Here is a 23,953-nt window from a genome sequence, read left to right as displayed (position 1 = left end):
GCGCGCGCGGGAAAGGTTGGCGCGCGGGAACAGTTTTGGCGCGCGCGGGAGAAACTTAGGCGCGCGCGGGAGAAACTTAGGCGCGCGCGGGAAAAGCTTTGGGTGCGCGCGGGAAGGGTTTATAAATAAAGAACCCGGGAATGCACCCTCTTGTCTCCGCTTTGCGGAGATCAAGCAACAGAGGTCGGCTAATTCCGGGCCTCATGGCTCCGGACACCTGAGTAGCTGGAACTACAGGTGCCTGCCACCTCACCTGGCTAATTTTTTGTATTTTTAGTAGAGACGCGGTTTCACTGTGTTAGCCAGGATGATCTCGATCTCCTGACCTCGTGATCCACTTGCCTCGGCCTCCTGAAGTGCTGGGATTACAGGCGTGAGCCATTGCGCCCAGCTAATTTTTGTATTTTTAATACAGACGGGGTTTCACCATGTTGGCCAGGGTGGTCTTGATCTCTTCACCTTGTGATCCGCCCACCTCAGCCTCCCAAGGTACTGGGATTATAGGTGTGAGCCACCACGCCTGGTCGATAATTTGAACTTTTGACTGCTCTACTGGAATTTGTTTGAAGTCCACCTACAGTTTGGTTTAGATATTGAGAATGGTGATGCCATACACTGACATGGTCTGCAAATGTTTACTACATAATGAGGCTTTCTGGGGAAAGCAGGATGGACTTCCCCAGCTGGTCCAAATTGGAGAACAGGGATAGGTGAGTAGCCTGGGATATTGTATTAGTCTGTTCTCATGCTGCTAATACAGACATACCCAAGACTGTGTAATTTATAAAGAAAAAGAGGTTTATTGGACTCGCAGTTCCACAGGGTTAGAGATACCTCACAATCATGGCGGAAGGTGAATGAGGAGCATACGCGTGTTTTACATGGTGGCGGGCAAGAGAGAGCCTATGCAGGGAAACTGCCCTTTATAAAACCATAAGATCTCATGACATTTATTCACTATCATGAGAACAGCATGGGAAAATCCCATCCCCATGATTCACGTACCTCTCACTGGGTCCCTCCCACAACATGTGGGGATTATGGGAGCTACAATTCAAGATGGGATTTGGTGGGGACACAGCCAAACCGTAACATTTTGCCCCTGGTCCCTCCCAAATCTCACGTCCTCACATTTCAAAACCAATCATGCCTTTCCAACAGTCCCCCAAAGTCTTATTTCAGCATTAACTGAAAAGTCCATAGTCCAAATTTTCATCTGAGACAAGCAAGTCTCTTCTGCTTATGAGCCTGTAAAATCAAAAGCAAGTTAGTTATTTCCTAGGTACAATGGAGGTACAGGCATTGGATAAATAACACCCATTCCAAATGGGAGAAATTGGCCAAAACAGGTCACAGGCCCCATGCAAGTCTGAAATCCAGCAGGGCAGTCAAATCTTAAAGCTCTGAAATGATCTCTTTTGACTCCATGTCTCACATCCAGGTCACACTGATGCAAGAGGTGGGTTCCCATGGTCTTGGACACCTCCGCGCCTGTGACTTTGCAGGGTACAGCTCCTCTCCTGGCTGCTTTCACAGGCTGGTGTTGAGTGTCTGCTACTTTTCCAGGTACACGCTGCAAGCTGTCAGTGAATCTACCATTCTGGGGTCTGGAGGAGGGTGGCTCTTTTCTCACAGCTTCACTAGTTAGTGCCTCCGTGAGTATTCTGTGTGGGGGCTCCAGCTCCACATTTTACTTCTGCACTGCTCTAGCAGAGGTTCTCCATGAGGGCTCTGCCCCTGCAGCACACCTCTGCTCCAGTTCCCAATAAAGTTCCTCATCTCCATCTGAGACCACCTTCAGCCTGGACTTTTTGGTCAGAACCATTCAACAACCATTCTCTAGGAAGCTCCAAACTTTCCCACATCTTCCTGTCTTCTTTTGAGCCCTCCAAACTGTTGCAGCCTTTGCCTGTTACCCAGTTCCAAATTTGCTTCCACATTTTGAGGTATCCTTATAGCAGCACCCCACTCTACCATTACCAATTTACGGTATTAGTCTGTTCTCACGCTGTTAATAAAGAAATACCCAAGACTGGGTCATTTATGAAGACAAAGAGGTTTAACGGACTCAATTTGACAGGGTCATGTCCCCTGAGCTTCTGCCACAGGGCCATGTAGACAGCTCTTATCGTGGAGTTTTCCTGCCTCAAATCCTTCAGTGTCCCCTACACTCGCCTGCAGCTTTTCTAAGGTCCTCACGGCAAGGTTGATTCCTGCCCTGGGTGCTTCCCAGGCGCTCTCTCATCGGCCCCTGGAGAGCAGGGACGCAGCCCCAGTCCCAGGGAGGCCGCGAACTCTTCCTGGTCCTGGGATCCTGCAGACCCCGCCCTCTCCTGACTTTCTCCTGCCTTTTTCCTCCTTGATGGGGGGCCCTTCTGCTCCCCAGGTCTCCCCTTTCCGGTCACCGCTTCTCCTGATTTCGAGTGTGGGGATGTGACTTCTATCTCAGGACATTAAGGTTTCTCTCATCCCAAATTCCATCCCACAGAAAAGGTGCTCTTGAGGTGGGGATCTGACTCCACTCCCTTCCCTGTGAATGTGTGGAGGAGAAGAAATAGAAAAAAGGGTGAGATGGGAAAGAAGAATGAAGGAGACCCATAGACAGATGGCAGCCGGGCGTGATGGCTCATGCCTGTAATCCCAGCACTTTGGGAGGCTGAGGCGGGCAGATTACCTGAGGTCGGGAGTTCAAGACCTGCCTGACCAACATTGAGAAACTCCGTCTCTATAAAAATTACAAAATTAGCCGGGTGTGGTGGCGCATGCCTGTAATCCCAGCTACTCTGGAGGCTGAGACAGGAGAATCGCTTGTACCCGGGAGGCAGAGGTTGTGGTGATCCAAGATTGCACCATTGCACTCCAGCCTGGGTGACGAGCGAAACTCCATCTCAAACAAACAAAAACCAGAAAACAGATGGCAAAGTAGATGGTAGATGAAGGATTTGCAGACAGTGAATGAAGATGCTGAGGAAGGAGCAGAGGGAGAAAAGCAACTAGAGAAATTCAGAGAAAAACTGGGTTTCTAGAGAGATAAGAGTTCCGCAAGATAGGGAGAGGGGCAGAAAGGGGAAGGCTCCTCCCAGATGCGAGAGTTGGGGAGAGAAGGAGGGATTTGGAGCCAGGGCAGACAGAGAAGCATGGTGCTGTGACAGCAAGAGGGGGCAGCCAGTGACAAGGAGAGCAGAGGGAGAACCACAGCCTGGGGAGACCTGGGATCTGGGGGTGCCAGAGAGTGGGGATGCGGAGTGTAGCAGGGAAGAGAGAATTTAACGGGAACCTAAGCGGCAGCAGAGACAGGGGAAGAAAGAGGCAGAAATATATGAAGATTGGAGACAAAGATTGGGCAGAAAGAAGAATAAGAGGTGAAAGAAGTGAGAAAGGAGCAGAACAAGTGGAAGAGAAGGATAGAGGGAAGAGCAGGAGAAGGAAGAAGGGCTTGAAATGAGCAGAATCTTAGGGGGAAAATAAAGAGAAAAAAAGAGCTAGGAAAAGAAGGTGAGAATGAGACGTAGGTAGAGAATGAGGGAGGGAAACACAGTAATGAGGAAAGGGGACGCTCAGTCCAGAGGAATGATGAATTGATTGGATATTATGATTAATTTCTTTATAATAAACATAAAATTCGTTTAAAATATACAGACGAAGATGAGAATTGGAAAAGTGTCTATAAGGCATGTGCATTTCATAATTCTTGGTATCAGAGGTTAGCTTCCACTTGTCCTTATTCTGCCAGAGGGCAGTGACTTGACTCATTCAGCTGTGGGTCACTATCTTCACTTCTCTTGGGATGGGGTAGGCTGTGGGCAAGTGTATAAGATAGGAAAAACCAAAGTGGTTTTTCTACTCTCACAATCAACACAATAGTGAACACTCAACACAAAATGCCTCATCTCTGGTCATCAAAATGTGTGAGGATTACTTCCCACCAACAAGCAATTTTCACCAGATAAAACTGGGTGTTCTGTAATTGAACTCAATTTGACACCATTTATAGAGATTTTAGATCTCACAGGAGGCTGAGGGGCTCAGCTGCACAAAACTGCCCCCAGAATTTGCTAGAGTGATTTACACAACTCGGAGAAACAGTTTACTTAGGTGTACCTTTTGTTATAAAGGATATTACACAGGATACAGATGAACAGCCAGACAGAAGAGCGTTCCTAATAAATTAATGGAAACAGAAGTATGTTTTGGAAACCATGGATTTTCTTTCTTTCTTTTTTTTAATTAGATGGAGCCTCGCTCTGTCTCCCAAGCTGGAGTGCAGTGATGCTACCTCGGCTCACTGCAACCTCCACCTTCTGGGTTCAAGTGATTCTTCTGCCTCAGACTCCCAAGTAGCTGGATTACAGGCGTCTGCCACCACGCCTGGCTAATTTTTATATTTTTAGTAGAGGCAGGGTATTGCCATGTTGGCCAGGCTGGTCTTGAACTCCTGACCTCAAGTGATCTGCCTGCCTCGGCCTCCCAAAGTGCTGGGATTACAGGCATGGGCCACTGACCCAGCCCAGGGCTTGAGTTTTAAAGGTGTCACAGTACACCTTGGTTCTCTTTTTTTTATAAACAGGAATCTGTCTTCCTGACCTGAGTATTATCTCTATGTGGGAACAAAGGAGAGAGCGCTGGACTCGGCAGAGTGAAGGGAAAATAGCAAAAAATCCAGATGGGAGGGAACGGATCAAAGGGTGAACACAGGTAAGAGCTCAGATGGGCAGAGTAGAAGCTGTATGATTTTTTTTTTTTTTTTTTGAGACAGGGTCTTGCTCTGTTAGCCAGGTTGGAGTGCAGTGGCAATCATAGCTCAATGCAGCCTGGAACTCGTGAACTCAAGTCATTCTCCTTCCTCTGCCTCCCAAACTGGTGAGATTACAGGTGTGAGCCATTGCACCCTGCAAAGCCACACTAATAAATAGTGTTTGGGAAACTCTGCAACTGGGAGAATTCTGTGGAAAACCAATAGTATAAATCCTGTTTTTTTTTATGTGTTTTTTTTTTTTTTCTGAGACAGTCTCACTCTGTTGCCCATGCCAGAGTGCCGTGGCACAATCTTGGCTCACTGCAACCTCTGCCTCACAGGTTCAAGCTAGTCTCCTGCCTCAACCTCCTGAGTAGCTGGGATTACTGGCGCCTGCCACCATCCTTGGCTAATTTTTGTATTTTGAGTAGAGATGGGGTTTCACCAAGTTGGCCAGGCTGGTCTTGAACTCCTGTCCTTAGTTGATCCGCCTGCCTCAGCCTCCCAAAGTGCTGGGATTACAGGTGTGAGCCACCGTGCCTGGCCTAAATCCTGTTAGTTTTGAATGGAAATTTTCTTTTTTTTTTTTTTCTGGGACAGGTTCTTACTCCGAGACAATGGCAAGTACAAACTAGGTTTACTGTAAATATGAGAAAGGGAAAAAATGCTTTTACTGTATTAGAAGACTTGAAATCGCATGAAGGGATTCCAGTCTTTTGTGGTTGTTGGTCAGATGTTTTATGTATTTTAAGTGTTTGGGTTTGTTTGTCTTTCCACATAACTGCTAACCTTGTTAGTATCTGCAGAATGCCTTAATTAGGAAAGGTATTAACCCTATGTGTCAGGTTTGTGCAGTTTCATATTGTTTTATATGTAGTCTTCGAATAAATGTATATGGTATATGTCTCTATTTTCTGTCTTTGATTTCTTTCATCAGCATTTGGTAGTTGTAACATAACAGTTCTAAGAATATTTGACATGTATTTCTTTGACCTTTTTTTAATGGAGCAATCATACATAGTATTTTATTTTTAATATCAGGTTTCATGTGTAAATTCCTAGTGTATAGAAATATACAAGATTATTACTATTATTATTATTTTGAGACAGGATCTTACTCTGTCATCCAGGCTGGAGTGCAGTGGTGCAGTCTCAGCTACTGCAACCTCTATCCTGCAGGCTTAAGTCATCCTCCCACCTCAGCTTCCTGAGTAGCTGGCACTGCAGACACGTGCCACCATGGCCTGTTAAATTTTTGTGTTTTGTAGTGGGTTTCACCATGTTACCCAGCTGGTCTCAAACTCCTGAGCTTGAGTGATGTGCCCACCTTGGCCTCCCAAAGTGCTGGGATTACAGGCATAAGCCACCATGCCTGGCTGATGAAATATACGATATTTTTGCAGGTTGATCTTATACTTTGCTACCTGTACATTTTTCTTGTTCTAGAGATTTTGTAGATTTTTTTGGAATTTTCTACATAAAATCATTTCATCAGTTTCCTATTGCTATACACAGTGATTGGCTTAGAACAACAAAAATTTATTCTTTTGCAATTCTTAAGGCACATATCTAATATGGGTCCACAGTTCTGTGACTCTTCATGAATCTCCAGGGGAGAATTTGTTTCCTTACCTTTTGTAGGTTCCAGGGGCCACTTACATCCTTTGACTCATGGTCCACTTCCTCCGTCTTTAAAGGCGAGAAAAAAATCTCTTTATCCCTCTATTTTCAACACATCACCACTGTCTCTGTCCCTTGGCGTCCACCTGCACCCTTGTGATATTGAACCTTGTGATTCTATCACTTTGACCATATAATTCAGGATAATGTCTTATCTAAAGATTCTTAACTAGACCACATTTGTAAACTCCCTTTTGACACATCCAGTAACACAGGTTACAGGGATGAAGATACCTTCCTTTGGGGAAGGTATTAGCCTGTACAACCATCGTATTTTCTGTTGATACACTATTGTTTTTTCTCCTGTCCTCAGGCCACCCTCCTTCCCCAGCCTCCCAAAGCACTGTGATTACAGGCCTCAGACACCACACCCAGCCTGTCACTTTTATTTCGTTTTCCTTTATTTCACTGACTGGAACCTTTGATATTGTGTGGAACAGTAGTGATGAGAGGGGACATCCTTGCCATCATCCCAACCTCTGGGGGAAACTATGCTTTCCCCAGTATGTATGATGATTCTGTAAGGGTTGGTAGGTGATCTTGAGTTGAGGAAGTTTCCCATGATACTGTTTTCCATACTGACTGCAGTATTTCAGATTCCCACAACATGTACCAAGATAGTTTCTCCACATCCTTGCTTGTGAAGCAGGTTCACTGCACACTGGTTGCCAATGTGTCTGAGTTCAGTGAGAGATAATCTCACGCAAACACAGTAAGTTACATGAAGTGGATTTGTTACATACAGATCGGCAGATGCCTGGGATTCGTGTGTTCTGCTCCCCAAGGCTCAGGAAAAACATCCAGTGCAGATGCAGTCTCTCTGTGTGTGTTCAACTTGCATCACAACTTGCATCACAGTTGCGGGAGGCTGGAAGGCGGCCCATCCTGGGTTTCATGCTCCAGGGATGCATGGCACATTGGCCTAAAGCAACAAAGGGCATCCTGTTCTGGGGGTCTGGAACACATCCTGTCCTTTTCTCACCACTCCCTTCCCTTCAGGATATTGCTTTTCCAGCACATTCTACATTCATTCTTGGGAACTACAAGTGAGAAGTCAGATGCAACTGGGCCAATTCAACCCCACTTGAATGCTGTCCTGCAGTCTTTCCGCCAATCCAGATATCCCTTTTATTTTTATATTTTTTGAGACAGTCTCGCTCTGTCTCCCAGGCTGGAGTGCAGTGATGCAATCTTTGCTTACCGCACATCCACCTCCTGGATTCAAGCAATTCTTGTGTCTCAGCCTCTCGAGTAGCTGGGACTACAGCGTGTGCCACCATGCCTGGCTAATATATATACACATATTTCGTATTTTTAGTAGAGATGCGGTTTCACCATGTTGGCCAGGCTGGTCTCTAACTCCTGACCTCAGGTGATCTGCCCGTCTTGGCCTCCTAAAGTGTTGGGATTACAGGCTTGAGCCACCACGCCTGGCCCAGATATCCCCTTTAATAAAGCTAGTCCACTGACCTTCCTGGATCTGGAGGTAGAGGCTGGTCTCAGGAGACTGAAGTAATACCTTGACTGGCAGAATCTCAGTGCAACATCATTGAGGTACAGACAGTTGCATTTCACTAGGCTCAAGAGGATTGGTGCCTCCAGCAGGATAACCAAGCCTGCCTGGAGCAGTGCCATAGTCCAGGATCCCAGTGACCGAGGTGAGAAGTTGGTACTCAGATCAAAGAGAAGTTCTTCAGGTGACCCCACTGTCTGCAGCCAATGGGCCTGCTGGTGGGTCTTAGGTATTTGTGTTTCAAAAATAACCTGAGGTCCTGATGCAGGGTCCTTATCTCCCATGCAAGGTGACTCATGCCTATAATCCCAGCACTTCGGGAGGAGCAGATGGAAAGATTGCTTGAGGCTAGAAGCTGGAGACCAGCCTGGGCAACAAAGCCAGACTACATCTCTTATTAAAAACAAACACAGAAAATTAGCACAGTGGAGAGTCAAGGCCTTTACTCCCAGCTACTTGCGAGGTTGAGATGGGAGATGCCCAGGACCCCAGGAAGTCAAGGTTGCAGTGAGCTATGATTGTGCCACTGCATTCCAGCCTGGGTGGCAGAGACCCTGTCTTAACATTTTAAAAAGCATTAAAAAACTAAGTTGGGCTGGCCATGGTGGCTACTCTGGAGGCTGGGGCAGGAGAATCACTTGAACCGAGGAGGCAAAGGTTACAGTGAGCTGAGTGCGTGCCACTGTACTCCAGCCTGGGCGACAGAGGGAAACTCCGTCTCAAAACAACAACAAAAACTAAGTTGTTAACGACTATTTTAAAAGTCATTGTTTCTTTTTTTTTCTTTTAAAGAAACAGTTGGTAACTTCTCTTTACACAGGCCTTAGTCCTCCATGCCCAACATGACGTCCCTAGGAAAGTCTCTGGAATTGAGCACAGGGTTGACCTTCACCTTCTAGAGTGAATGGGGAAGATAAATGAAAAGTATATATCTTCTATGGGACATTGGCATGAAATAGAACATTCTACCCTGGCAGGGTTTTGCATTTCACATTTTAGCTTGCATCCCCTTCACAGACAATTCCAAAGTGTGTTAATTCAATTCCTAAAGCTTCCCTTCCCTTCCTCCCTTCCCTTTCCTCCTTAGTTTTCTTTCTTGTCCATTTATTTTCGTTTTTTCTCTCTTTCTTTCTTGGTTTTCTCTTTTTCAACTTCTCTTTGTTTTCTCTTTCTCTCTCTTTACTCTCTCTCTTCTCTCTCTTTCTGCTTCCAGGGTAGGTGGGACTTGAAATTCATTTTAATAGAAGGAATTTTCCTGGATATAATCAACAAACGATTTTGCTCTGCGCAGGCAAGATCCGTTTTCAGATCGCTAAGCGGACAAGATCCGTTTTCAGATCGCTAAGCGGACAAGATCCGTTTTCAGATCGCTAAGCGGACAAGATCCGTTTTCAGATCGCTAAGCGGATCTTGCCTCCAAAACCCTGAAAACAGGCGCGGCCAGTCAGGCGAACAGAAGCGCAGGCCCCGCCCAGGCCGGCCTTGTCCGGGTCCGCGGTGGTCTCAGCCAGTCCGGCCTCTAGGATGCGCGCGCAATTTCCCGCAAACCCGGAAGCGGACCGTTGGGGGTGAACGCCTAGAGCGCAGTTTCCAGTAGACTCGGAAGCCGATCGCATGGAGGAACTGTTTCGCAGCAGCGCGTGAGTTTCCTTTTGTCTATATTAAGTCTAGGCTATCTCGTTCTTCTGCGCTTCTACACCCGGAATCTTAGGGGCGTGCAGACCTTGAAATCGCGGCACTGCTTCCCCCATCCCTAGTAAATTCAGACGTCCTTTGAGAGTCTGGGAGTCGCTTTCTGCGTGTTAAAATCGCTTGGAGGCTGGTCCTGTGCCCGGTCTTTTTGTCAGATGCCCACGTAGACACCTCCTATCGTGGGCTTTTCCTGCTTCAAGTCCTTTAGTAACCCCTACACACGCCCCGCACCATGTAAAATCCTCACTGTCCCTTCCTCCAGCCTCGCCCTTCTTGGCCGCTGGAGCTCAGCGCCCCAACGGGGCACCAGAGGCCTTGTCCTCTGCCCGGACCTGGTTTCTGCAGACTCCACTCCTCTTCTGACCCACTCCTGCCTTTTTCCTCCTTAATCTGGACCCTCTGTTTCCCAGGCCTCCCTTTCCCAGCCACTGGTTCTCCTGATCTCGAGTGTGGGGAGTGACTTCAGTCCCCTGACATCCAGTGTTCTCTCGAGCCAGCTTCCAGCCCACCGAAAATGAGCTCTTCCGGAGATGGGCATCTTATTCCAATCCCCGCCCCGTGAATGTGTGGAAAACAAAAGATGGGAACGAGTCGGAGGAAACAGGAAATTTTGAAAGAGAAATGAAGAATGAGAGAACCATTAAAAGACGGCAAAGTAGAAGGTGATCACGTGAGGGGTTCGCGGAGACACGGTGAAAGAAGATGCCGAGAAAATAGCAGGGGGAGAAAAGTAACTAAAAATATAGACAAACCTGGGTCTGTAAAAAGATGAAGTTCAACAAGATAGGGAAGGCTTCTCAGACGGAGAGTGGGGGAGAGGAGGAGGGATTTGGAGTCAGGTCAGATAGAGCAGCGTGGTGCTGGGACAGCCAGAGCGGGCAGCTGGTCACAAGGAGAACAGAGGGAGAACCACAGCAGGGGGAGGCCTGGGATCTGAGGGTGCCAGAGAGTGGGGACAGGGTTGTGTAACATCGAAGATCGAATTTAACAGGGTGAGCCCAAGGGGAGCCGAAATGTGGGAGGAAAGAGGCAGAAATATATGGAGATTAGGGACGATGAAAAATTGGGCAGAAAGGAATCAAGAGGTGAAACAAGTTGTAAAAATGGATCAGAACAGGTGGGAGAGAAGGAATAGAAAGAAGAATGGGACAAAGAGAAGAGGAAGGACTCAAGATGAACACAATCCTAGGGGAAAATAAAGAGAAAAAAACAGCTGGGGAAAAAGGATGAGAATGAGAGAGATGTACAGAATGAGGGAGGGAAACAGTAGTGGGGAAAGAGGGGGACCCTGCTTACAGATGAGTGGTGAGTTGATTGGAAATTATGATTGAATTGTGACATGTTAATTTCTCTATAATATAAAATTTGTTTAAAACACATGAGGCTAGGGGCTGTGGCTCACACGTGTAATACCAGTACTTTGGCAGGCTGAGGTGGGCCGATCACTTGAGGTCAGGAGTTAAGTGAGACCAGCCTGGCCAACATGGTGAAACCCCGTCTCTAGTAAAAATACAAAAATTAGCTGGGCCTGGTGACCTGGGCCTGTAATCCCAGCTACTCAGGAGGCTGAGGCAGGAGAATTGCTTAATTCTGGGAGGCAGAGGTTGCAGTGAGCTGAGATTGCATCACTGCACTCCAGGTTAGGTGACAGAGCAAGACTCCATCTCAAAAAAAAAAAAAAAAAAAAAACCCACAGATGAAGATGAGAATTGGAACACTATTTCTAAGGCATGTGCATTTTATAATTCCTGGCATCAGAGGTTAGCTTCCACTTGTAATCTGTATTCTGCTAGGGGGCGGTGACTTGGCTCATTCAGGTGTGGTTCACTCTCTTCTCTTTTCTTTGGATGGACTAGGGCGTGAGCGAGTGTATAAGATAGGAAAAACTAAAGTGGTTTTTGTGCTCACAGTGAATACAGTAAAGAGCACGCAACCCAGAATGCCTCATCTCTGCTCACCAAAATCATATGGGAATTACTTGTCACCAACAAGCAATTCATCATCAGACAGCACCTGGGTGTTCTGTAATTTTACTCAGTTTAACTGGTCAGTGTAGGAACAATCACACACACAATTTGATCACTAGAGGTGAGGTATTCTCTTGGGTGTGAGAGTAGTAAAAACTGTGTTTTTTTCCTGTCTCTAACAGTAAGGGCAAGAATTTTCTAATAGGCCCACCCACCTGTCTCTAGGACTGTGTTCTTACTCAGTAGTGACTAGGAATTGTCTGTCCCTGCTCCTGGCTGCTGCTGACGCTGAGACTGTATGCCACAGGCCAGCCTCATTCACACTCTCCTGATACCATGGCACCCTCCTCCACAGTGTCATCAATTTTTACTTCAAGGGAATTATTTTGGTCATTGTACCCAGATGGAGCTGTTGCCCATTAAAAAACACACACACGCACGCACACACACACACACCTTTATTTTTCCCACTATTTCATCCTCAAAAGAAAAAACAAAGTATTAGCTACATTTTTACTTGCAGTAAGTATGCCTTTTCTGTGCTCCATGTAAGAGCACAATATACCAAAATCTTGTTTAAGCTATGTCTCACTCTTTCCTCTACTTCTTGCTTGACCCCATCCAATCAGGGTTTGACATCAGCCATTCCTCTGCTCCTTTTTTTAATCTGAATCACCAGTGACTTCTCTGTTTCTAAATCTAGTTATTTTTTCATTTAATTTTTAGAGACAAAGTCTTGCTCTGTCACCCAAGCTGGCATGCAGTGGCACAGTCGTAGTTCACCATAACCTCAAATCCCTGGGCTCCAGCAATCCTTCCATCTCAGCCTCTACAGTAGAAGGACTATGGGCCTGTCCCTCTACCTGGCTGATTAAAAAAAATTTTTTTAGAGACAGAGTCTCACTACATTGCCCAGGCTGGTCTTGAACTTGTGACTTCTAGCCATCCTACAAACAAGTCCCAGCATGCTGGGATTAGAGGCATGAGCCCCTGTACCCTGCTTAAATCCGACTTTGAATTTTCTGTCCTCATCTGTCTTTTTCTGTCAGCAGCATATTTCACAGCTGATCACTCTATTTTTTCTCAGCTTTGAAGACATTGCTCATGTTTTTAAAAATCTGTTTAAAATTTTCTTATTACTTTAGTATCTTATCAGTTTCCTCTGCTGGTGTCTCCTGAAGTGTCTTCTCTGAATATGGAAATGTCACCCAATTTAGTCGTTAAACCTGTTCTGTCTGCCCACACCCTCTGCTCTTCCTTTTGATCTCATCTATGGCTTTAAAAACCACCAACATATCTCCATTTTGCCTCACCACCCACCCCTCTCCCCTGAATTCCAAAATCCTATGTCCAGTGGTGTTCTCAACATCTCTGCTGGGACATCCACAGGCATCTCCACCTCTACGTGTCCAAAAGAGACTTTCTGAACTCCCCCAAAGGTGTTCTCCCTACAGTCCTGCGTAGCTCAGATGACAGATGCCTTGTACTTTCTGGGGGTTAACTAAACCTGTCAAAATGTGCTTAAAATATATGAGATACTACTTGTGTTTTAATTTCTAAGGTAAAAAATAAATGACATGTGTACTTAAAATGAGTGAGGAAATAGATTGTTTCAAATTTTTTTTTGATATGTGGGAGAAAATATTTGAAGAGCTCAGCCCTGCGTGATCTGCTTCCCCAGGACCTCTCTGACCTTATCTCCTGCCTCTGTTCTTCCCGCTCCCTCTACTGCAGCTACACAGCCCCCTTTCCTTTTCCGAGAGCGTTTTGTATTTTTAAAATAAGTGCTTGATCGAAGTATGATTTTAGGAATCACACAGTTTATTGCCACATTAATAATTATTTTTATTTTTATTTTTTTATTTTTTTTTTAGGTTCACAAATTTTAAGAAAGGGAGAATAAAGTGGAAAAATCTCAGAGGGAATCCACTCAACAGATGAGGTACCTTAACCACATGGTGGGTGAATTCCAAAATTGTTAACATCTGTTTGCTGAGTTAGGCTAAATCAGGCCTATGTAAAAAGTCACAGTTTGAGGATTACCTTAGGGTGAGGTCTTCCCTTTTTGTGTGGCTATGACACAGGAAGGATGTGTGTTGATTCTAAGCCCTAAACAGTGTATTTTGGCATTCAGGATTCACTTCCAAAGAGACATATTATGCAAGGAAGCAACTCGGAAAATGAAAGAGAAGGAGTCAGGAATGGCCCTTACTCAGGTAAGATGATATTCTCAGTGGATTGTTCTGTCTCTCTTTCTTCCGGAAATGCCAGGCCTTGGAGTTGCTAATCTTTGACTCTGAAGCATCCTGCCTGACACGTTTGCATGCACTTACCCATGGCTTCTTCCAGTCCCTTCATTTCCGCTTGAGATTTCAGTTCACTGTGACCCAGTGACATGAACTTGGGAAGAGGCGGCACTGGGCATGGGCCTGGGAAGGGCTCACACCAGACATGGATGGAGACGGGGTGAGGGTCCCGTGGTGTCAGTGCTGCTGGGCAGCAGGGATTGTTCAGGGATCACATCTGGATGCACTGTCAGTGTTCTGTGGACTAGAATTAGAGAAGCTGCACGTCAAAGTCCCAAGTTCCTTTCTTTCGTTTTTCTTTTTTTTTTTTTTGAGACAGAGTCTTGCTTTGTTGCCCAGACTGGAGTGCAGTGGCATGATCCCTGCTCCTTGCAACCTCCACCTCCCAGGTTCAAAGGTTTCTTCCACCTCAGCCTCTCGCATAGCTGGGATTACAGTTGTGCACCACCACTCCAGTCTAATTTTTGTGTTTCTAGTAGAGATGGGGTTTCGCCATGTTGGTCAGGTTGATCTTGAATGCCAGCCTCAAGTGATTTGGTCATCTTGGCTTCCCAAAGTGCTGGGTTTACAGGCATGAGCCACCTCACCCAGCCACAAGTTACATATTAATGTGCTTGAGTATTTGGTAAATTCTGGAAAAAGAGTTCACAAAAGGGAAATATTTTCTGCCTGATTTTGGATTACAGTGGAAGCTAAACAAGTGAGTAACTTACTCAGATTATCTTAATGATTGGCAAAGTAATGGAGTGTTTAGATAAAGACATCAGTGATAGAGAGTGTTTTATTCCCTTTATAAACTGTTCTATTTTAAAATATGAAATCAGGTTTAATGTCTTAACAGCAAGAGATTCAAAAGCATTTACAAATCTGTCACCTTTTCCTGTTTTTTGTCTCTGTCTCTGACTTGGTTCAGGGAGGACATTCTGTTGTCATTCTTAGCACATCCCTTCCACAGAGACTGGTGCTCCTGCAGGAAGTCTTGTACAGCTGCTGTGCTAGTCGAAAAAGGTTATAATTTTGCTTAGAGATTGCAGTAGAATTTCCCCTCCCCTCCTCTCCCCTCCCTTCCCCTCCCTTCTGCTCCCTTCCCCTTCCTCCCCTCCCTTTCCCTTTCCTCCCCTCCCTTCCCCTTTCCTCCCCTCCCTTCCCCTTCCTCCACTCCCTTCCCCTTTCCTCCCCTCCCTTCCCCTTTCCTCCCCTCCCTTACCCTTTCCTCCCCTTCCTTTTCTCACCTTTTTTTTTTTTTTTTTTTTTTTTTTAAAAAAAAAAAGGAAATGGAATCTCACTGTGTTGCCCAGGCTGGTCTTGTACTCGTGGGATCAAACCATCTTCCTGCCTTGGCCTCCCGAAGCGCTGGGATTACAGGTGTGAGCCACTGTGCCCGGCCTAGAATTTCTTTCTCTCTAGAGAGGAGGAAATCATATTCTTGTACCACCAATTATTATGAAGAATTTTTTATTTTAAGCAATGAAATTATGTGTATTTTTTAATAGGAAAAGTCCAAACATGCAGCTTATTAGCACAGCAAATACAAAGCATCCCATCCCCTGTCCAGCCTTCCACTCTCTCTCGTATCTCATTGGGGAGCCACTGTTGGCAGCTCTGTGTCAAGAGTCCTCTCAAGTCCTAGACAAATGTATTTACATAGCATTGTGATACATGATTTTAAGTCCTCAGTGGTTGTTTTGTTGTGATATTTTATTCTGAAAGTTGTGAAAATTTGTGTGTTTTCATGTTAGGAAGATGGATTGCTTGCCCTTTACATCCTCGTGTGAACGTTCTCTGAATTAGAAATCAGTCACCTCTCTCAGAAGTTCGAGACCAAGCTGGCCAACGTGGTAAAAACCCGTGTCTACCAAAAATACAAAAAATTAGTAAGGCCAGGCGTGGTGGCTCACGCCTGTAATCCCAGCACTTTGGGACGCTGAGGCGGGTGGAACATGAGGTCAGGAGTTCCAAGATCAGCCTGGCCAAGATGGTGAAACCTCATCTCTACTAAAAAAAATACAAAAATTAGCCAGATGTGGCGGCAGGTACCTGTAATTCCAGGTACTAGGGAGGCTGAGGCAGAAGAATTGCTTGAACCTGGGAGGTGGAGGTTGCAGTGAGCCAAGATCACGCCACTGCACTCCAGCCTGGGTGAGAAAGCGAAACTCTGTCTCAAAAAAAAAAAAAATTAGTCGGGTGTGGTGGCTCACACCTATAATCCCAGCACTTTGATATGGCAAGGCAGGTGGATCACCTGAGCCCAAGAGTTCAAGACCAGCCTGGCCAACATAGTGAAACCCTGTCTCTACTGGTAAAAAAAAAAAAAAATACAAACATAAGCCAGGTGTGGTGGCAGGTGCCTGTAATCCCAGGTACTCGGGAGGCTGAGGCAGAGGCTGCAATAAGCTGAAGTTGCATCACTGCCCTCCCCCGTCCCAAAAAAAGGGAGAGAGAAATCAGGAGTTTGTGGTTTCCTCTGCATGATGCCACGTCATGCCAGGCAGGGGCTCCAGCAAATGAGTGTCACACGTTTTTCCCACGGGGCTCCCAGCAGGGTCACTTGGTGCTGGTGCTTCTCTGGGTGCAAGAACTTCCTGAGTGGCTTCTTGATTTCTCACAAAGGCAGTTGGCCTATCTATTGTTGAATTTGTGTCTCCATGGAGACAAAATGGTCTGTGGCTTCCTATTCGTGTATCTTACTGATAGGACTCTTTGAGTATACTTGTAGATTTCTTACACATGTCTGGAGTGTCTTTTAGTTAGATGCCTTATAGATTTACTAAGGGAGATGTAGGATGTTTCTTTGTGTGTATGTCATTGTATAAATAGTGCTGCTAAGGAAGGAAACTTGTTTTCAATGTATCGTTCTTGGTTCATATGCTAAGACTGCATTCTTTTTCTTGATTACAGTCATGTCATTCGTTAGTATTAACAGATCCAGCTCTTTTCTGTCACTTTTCTTTCTACCTTGTCCCTCTGCTTCTTGTCTCTGCTCAGGCATCCCGTGCAGTGAGGATTGGCTGCAGCATAGACCAGCCCCCTTTTCCATCTCTTAAAGTAGAGGAAATCTATTCCATGTTTACTGCTAATTAAGATCTTTCATGAGATGTTCTTGCTTAATATCATGAGGGGTTTTTCTTGTTTTGTTTTCCAGTTTGGTTTTGGCTTGATTTTTTTTTTTTTTTGAGACAGAGTCTCTCTGTCACCCAGACTCAAGTGCAGTGTCACAATCTCGACTCACTTCACCTCCACCTCCTAGGCTTAAGTAATTCCCGTGCCTCAGCCTATGAAGTAGCTGGGATTACAGGTGTGTGCCACCACATTCGGCTAATTTTTGTATTTGTAGGAGAGACAGGGTTTCACCGTGTTGGCCAGGTTGGTCTCGAATTCCTGACTTCATGTGATCTGCCTGCCTCTGCCTTCCAAAGTGCTTATTGATGTGTAAATGTATAAAATTTATACATTTTTATTGTTACAAACATGCTGAAATACACATTAGGAAAAATAGTACTTACAGGTAGGCACAGTGGTGCAGGTCTTTAGTTTCCCACTTGGGAGGCTGACGAGGAGGATCCTTTGACGCCAGGAGTTCAAGGTTATGGTGCACTATGAATAGCCACTGCCATCCAGTTTGGACACTGTATTGAGACCCTATGTCTAAAAATTGCAAACCAAACTATTGATGAAAAATACCATGTAAAATATAGGTCACTGAGGCTGGGTGCAGTGGCTCACACCTGTAATCCCAGCACTTGGGAGGCCGAGGTGGGCGGATCAAAAGGTCAGGAGTTTGAAACTAGCATGGCCGACATAGTGAAACCCCGTCTGTACTAAAAGTACAAAAATTAGTCAGGCGTGGTGGCGCATGCCTGTAGTCCCATCTACTTGGGCAGCTGAGGTAGGAGAATCGCTTGAACTTAGGAGGCGGACTTTGTGGTGGTGAGCCAAGATCGCGCCGCTGCACTCCAGCCTGGGCAACAGGGCAAGACTCCATCTCAAATAAAAAAAAAAAATAGGTCAAAGAGACAACTCTTATTTCAGCTGATGTGTGTAAGTGTATATGTGTACTAACGTATATGAGTGTTAGTGTGTATAAGTGTGTACATGTGATGTGTGTGGATGAGTGCACAGATGAGCAAGCCTATGATTTTTATGAATGGCATGTCATCATTTTATATAAATTTTATATTTTTTAATGAGTTCAGATTATATCTTAAGTATTTACCAGGTTCAAATTTTTCTATACTATCATGCTAATGAGCTGATAGCTATAAGAATAAGAATGTATTATGGGGACATATAATATTTTATATATATGCAGAGATAATGACCTTTTAGGCGGTTTGGTGTTTTTAATCCTTGAACTTATTTTAAGTTTACTGAATTAGGTAAATGTCAATTTTCTTTTGATGCTGTTACTTAACTGTTTGATTCTTTAGGTTTGATTCTAACGTCCAGACACCTGGCATCCGGTGCTTACACTGCCATTTTTAGTCCTGACTCCTGGAGGGAGTTTCCTAGAATATGTGTGAAAGAGTTGTCTCTTCAGTAAGATAGGAACAAACCATTCTTTCTTGTTTCGTTTGTTTGTTTTTTTAGATGGAGTCTCGCTCTGTCACCCATTCTGGAGTGCAGCGGCGAGATCTTGGCTCACTGCAACCTCCGCCTCCCAGGTTCATGCAGTTCTCCTGCCTCAGCCTCCCAAGTAGCTGGGATTACAGGTGTGTGCTACCACACCCAGCTAATTTTTGTATTTTTAGCAGAGACTGAGTTTCACCATGTTGGCCAGGATGCTCTCAATCTCTTGACCTTGTGATCCGCCTGCCTCGTGATCCTCCAGTTCATGTAAAGCATTTAGAATAGTGCCTGTCACATGGGAAGTGTTCCATTCAGCCATTGCTATTGTTATCACAGCTTTCAGATTTTGACCATTTTTTATTTGTTTTTTTGAGTCAGAGTGTTACTCTTGTCTGTTGCCCAGGCTGGAGTGCAGTGGCATGATCTCAGCTCACTGCAGACTCCGTCTCCCTGGTTCAAGAGATTCTCCTGTCTCAGCCTCCTGAGTAGCTGGGATTACAGGATCTCACCACCACACCTGGCTAAGTTTTTTCTATTTTTAGTAGAGACAGGGTTTTACCATTGTTGGCCAGGCTGGTCTCGAACTCTTGACCTCAGGTGATCCACCTGCCTTGGCCTCCCAAAGTGCTGGGATTACAGGCATGAGCCACTGCACCTGGCGAAGAGTTTGTCCATTCTTAAAAACTACAGTAGGTTGGGGCCGGGCACGGTGGCTGACGTCTGTAATCCCAGCACTTTGGGAGGCCAAGGCGGACAGATCAGGCGGTCAAGAGATTGAGACCATCCTGGCCAATATGGTGAAACCCCATCTCTACTAAAAATACAAAAAATTAGCCGGTCGTGGTGGCAGGCACTTGTAATCCCAGCTACGTGGGAGGCTGAGGCAGGGGAATCACTTGAACCTGGGAGGTGGAGGTTGCAGTGAGCCGAGATCACACCATTGCACTCCAGCCTGGGCAAAAAGAGCAAAACACCGTCTCAAACAAACAAACCCAAAACTACAGTAGGTTGTAGGTTGGGTGCGGTGGCTCATGCCTGTAATCTCAGGACTTTGGGAGGCCAAGGTGGGAGGATGGCTTGAGCTTAGGAGCTCAAGACCAGCCTGGGCAACATGGTGAGACACCATATTTATAAAAAATACAAAAATAAGCCAGGCATGGTGTCATGAGCCTGTAGTCCCGGCTACTCCAGAGGCTGAGGTTGGAGGATCACTTGGGTTTGGGAGGCAGAGGTTGCCACTGTGAGTGAGATTGTGAGAGTGAGTCAAGATTGTGCCACTGCACTCCAGTCTGGGTGACAGAGTGACACCCTGTCTGAGAAAAAATACAAAGCCACTGTAGACATCGTGATCTCTGAAGACACCACTTGAATTGCATCTTGGGTAGATACTGGATATCACTTGGCGTGTAAAAACACCTAACACTTCTATAGAGATCACCCTGGATTAAATTTTTGTTTGTATTGTTCAAAAATGAGACATCTACACTGATGTGAAGAATGCCTTAATTTCTTGTGGAGAAGTATAATAAAACAACAATTACACAGAACTGGCTCAAGCATACCTTAATATGGATTTTTCACAGTGCTCACATCAGTGGAGTCAATCCTTAACAACTGTCTTCCCGTTCTGTGTGATGGTGAGTACTGCCTGCATACCCTGTTGCTGAAATGTGGGTTTTCTTTTAGGGACCCTTGAAATTCACGGACGTGGCTGTAGAATTCTCTCAGGAGGAGTGGAAATGCCTGGACCCTGTACAGAGGACTTTATACAGGGACGTGATGTTGGAGAACTACAGGAACCTGGTCTCCCTGGGTGAGGATAATGTCCCTTCAGAAGCCGGGATCTGCCCTGGTGGATCTCTGCATTCGTGTCGTGTGTGTGTCTTGGAAGCTCCTGCATTGCTTGACTGAGATTGAAACCTTGTTGACTCAGAATTGAAAAGCTCTATTACACTTTCCGGACTTGAAATGTCCCCTTTTTTCAGGTGTTCTCCTCCCTTCACGATTCATCATTGGTGGCACCAGGGCTGAAGTATGCATGAAACCTTATGACACACTTTAAAAATATCCAATTCCCTGTTTTCAGTAGATGAATTTGTGAAATACTTTTTTTTTTTTTTTTTTTTGTGACAGAGTCTCGCTCTGTCGCCCAGGCTGGAGTGCAGTGGCCGGATCTCAGCTCACTGCAAGCTCTGCCTCCCGGGTTTATGCCATTCTCCTGCCTCACCTCCGGAGTAGCTGGGACTACAGGCGCCCGCCACCTTGCCCGGCTAGTTTTTTTGTATTTTTTAGTAGAGACAGGGTTTCACCGTGTTAGCTAGGATGGTCTTGATCTCCTGACCTCGTGATCCGCCTGTCTCGGCCTCCCGAAGTGCTGGGATTACAGACTTGAGCCACCGCGCCCGGCCTAAATACTATTTTTGATTTATTAGTAATATCCTTTCTCCTCCCTAAGTGTAAAGCTTGGACTTGGGAGATGCCACAGCACACATTTATTCTTTCTTTTATAAATAGGAATCTGTCTGCCTGACCTGAGTGTTATCTCCATGTTAGAGCAAAAGAAAGATCCCTGGATTCTGCAGAGTGAAGAGAAAATAGCAAACAATCCAGATGGCAGGGAATGCATCAAAGGTGTGAACACAGGTGAGAGCTCGGGTGGGCAGAGTGGAGGCCCCATATTTTTATTTTTTGAGACAGGGTCTCACTCTGTCATCCAGGCTAGAGTGCAGTGGCAATCATAGCTCACTGCAGCCTTGAATTCCTGGACTTAAAGGATCCCCCTGACTTGCTCTTCCGAAGTGTCGGTATTACAGCCATGAGCCACTGTGCCCTGCAAAGCCACCCTATTACATAGTGTTTGGGAAACTCTCTGCAAATGGGAGAATTCTGTGGGAAAACAAAAGTTGAAATCTTGTGAGTTCTGAACAGATATTTTTCTTTTTTTTCCTATTTCTTCTTGGAGACAGGATCCCTTTTGGGTTGCCCAGGCCAGAGTGCAGTGGCATGATTACGGCTTGCTGCATCCTGGACTTCCTGGGCTTAAGTGATTCTCCCACCTCAGCCTCCTGAATAGCTGGGACTACAGGTGTACGCCACCATGCCTGGCTCATGTTTTGTATTTTCTGTGGAGATGGGGTTTCACCATGTTACCCAGGCTGGTCTTGGAACTCCTGGGCTCAAGCAGTCTGCCTGCCTCAGCTTCCGAAAGTATTAGGATTATAGGTGTGAGCCACCGTAACCAGCAAAGTGTGTTGTTTAATTGACACATATTTGTGGATCTTCTTTTGTCTGGGCACGGTGTCTCATGCCTGTAATCCTAGCACTTTGGGAAGCCGAGGCAGGCCGATCACTTGAGGCTAGGAGTTCAAGACCAGTCTGGCAAATATGGTGAAACGCTGCCTCTGCTAAAATAACAAGAATCAACTGGGTGTGGTGGCAGGTGCCTGTAATCCCAGCTACTCAAGAGGCTCAGGCAGGAGAATCGCTTGAATCCAGGAGGTGGAGGTTGCAGTGAGCCAAGATTACGCCATTGCACCCTGGCTTGGGTGATGGAGTGAGATCCTGTCTCAAAAAAAAAAAAAAAAATACATTTTTTTTCTTTTGTTAATTTCAACATTACATGCCTCCACCTCCGGAGTAGCTGGGATTACACATGCACCACCATGCCTGGCTAATTTTTGTACTTTGAGTAGAGATGGGATTTTTCCATGTTGGGCAGGCTGGTCTCGAACTCCTGGCCTCATGTGATTATCCTCCTTTAGCCTCCTAAAGTGCTTGGGATTACAGGTGTGAGCCACTTCACCCAGCCCAAAACATTCTATTTTAAATGTTAACAGCTTATCTTTGATTAGGTACCCAAAGCTCTGCTTAACAACTGTGTTCTCGCTTTCTGTTATTACTGGCAGAAATTAATCCCATATATTTTATGTTCCCATTAACATATATTTTTAATGCTGTTTAAATGAGAGTGGTTTCTTTTTTTTTTTTTTGAGATGGAGTCTCCTTCTATCTCCCAGGCTGATCTCGGCTCATTACAGCCTCTGCCTCCCTGGTCCAAGTGATTCTCCTGCCTCAGCCTCCTGAGTAGCTGGGATTACAGGCACCCATCCCCATCCCCAGCTAATTTTTGTATTTTTAGTAGAGACAGGTTTTTTCCATGTTTGACAGGCTGCTCTCCAATTCCTGACCTCAAGTGATCCACCTGCCTTGGCCTCCCAAAGTGCTGGAATTACAGGCATGAGCCACTGTACCTGGCCTGATTGTGTCTTTTAAATTGTAGGAAAGAATTAAAAGTCAAGTTACAAATGAAAAGTGCAACAAGACATGTTTCTGTATTTGATCATTTGTTGACATTTTATGATGAGCTTTTTATTTTTATTTTTAGGGGATGGAGTTTCTCTCTGTTGCCCAGGCTGGCATGCAATGGCAGGATCTTGGCTCACTTCAACCTCTGCCTCGTGGGTTCAAGTGATTCTCCTGCCACAGCCGCCCGAGTAGCTGTGATTACAGACACCATGCCCAGCTAGCTTTTGTATTTTTAGGAGAAACGGGGTTTCACCATGTTGGCCAGGCTCGTCTCGAGCTCCTGACCTCAGGTGATCCACCCACCTCGGCCTCCCAAATTGCTGGGATTATAGGCATGAGCCACCACGCCCTGCCTATGATGACCTTTATATTTTCGTTTGGGTTAGAGATACTATCCGGAGTGCTTTCATTTCATCTTGAATCCTCGTTTCAGCATTTCTTCTTGGACAGGTCTAGAATACTAATTAACTTCCTCAGGCTTTCTTTAGGAAAGTCTAAAATTCGCCTTTATTTTTGCAGATGAGATTTGCTAAGTATAATATTCTTCATTGCTGTTTTGCCTGTTTTTCTTTAAGCACTGTCAGTATGTCACCTCACTGCCTTCTAGCCTGAAGATGTCTGCTAAATAATACATATAATCTGACAGTTTCCTATTGTCTGACAAGTCTCTTTTTTGTTGCTACTGTCAAGATTTTGTCTTTGTCTTTTTTTGACTTTTGATAATTACTTTATAGTATGTCTCTGTGTGAATGTATTTGGGTTAATTTTAGTTAGAATGGTCAGGTTTCTCTTTTTTTTGAGATGGTGTTTCACTCTTGTTGCCCAGGCTGGAGTTGCAATGGCATGATATTGGCTCACTGCAACCTCCCCCTCCTGGGTTTAAGCGATTCTCCTGCATCAGCCTCACAGGTAGCTGGGATTACAGGCACCTGCCATGATAGTCTCTTTTTCATGCATCGTTTTCCTGATTTCATTTAGTTGTCTATCTCATTTATGTTTTAGCTCGTTAAGCATCTTAAGACAGTTGCTTTCGGCTGGGCACGGTGGCTCAAGCCTGTAATCCCAGCACTTTGGGAGGCCGAGGCGGGCGGATCACGAGGTCAGGAGATCAAGACCATCCTGGCGAACATGATGAAACCCTGTCTCTACTAAAATACAAAAAAAAAAAAAAAAAATTAGCTGGGTATGG

At 45.5% G+C, this 23,953-nt stretch overlaps 1 protein-coding gene across 1 annotated transcript in view; it reads left to right on the top strand.

Annotated features, from left to right (window-relative positions):
• The first annotated feature begins 4,532 nt into the window (after positions 1–4,532).
• The window catches only part of ZNF528 (zinc finger protein 528), a 28,530-nt gene continuing 9,109 nt past the window's right edge, over positions 4,533–23,953 (top strand). Inside the window, 7 exon segments of the mRNA XM_017864661.1 lie at positions 4,533–4,695; positions 9,363–9,568; positions 10,031–10,282; positions 13,462–13,529; positions 13,722–13,803; positions 20,146–20,272; positions 20,974–21,102. Of these exon segments, the coding sequence (XP_017720150.1) occupies positions 13,525–13,529; positions 13,722–13,803; positions 20,146–20,272; positions 20,974–21,102 (343 nt within the window). The 5' untranslated portion in view covers positions 4,533–4,695; positions 9,363–9,568; positions 10,031–10,282; positions 13,462–13,524.

This window comes from Rhinopithecus bieti, unplaced genomic scaffold, assembly GCF_001698545.2.
Source record: "Rhinopithecus bieti isolate Rb0 unplaced genomic scaffold, ASM169854v2 scaffold_2723, whole genome shotgun sequence".
NCBI lineage: Eukaryota > Metazoa > Chordata > Mammalia > Primates > Cercopithecidae > Rhinopithecus > Rhinopithecus bieti.
Note: the sequence above shows the minus strand (reverse complement) of the source record. Positions and strands in the feature narration are given on the sequence as shown.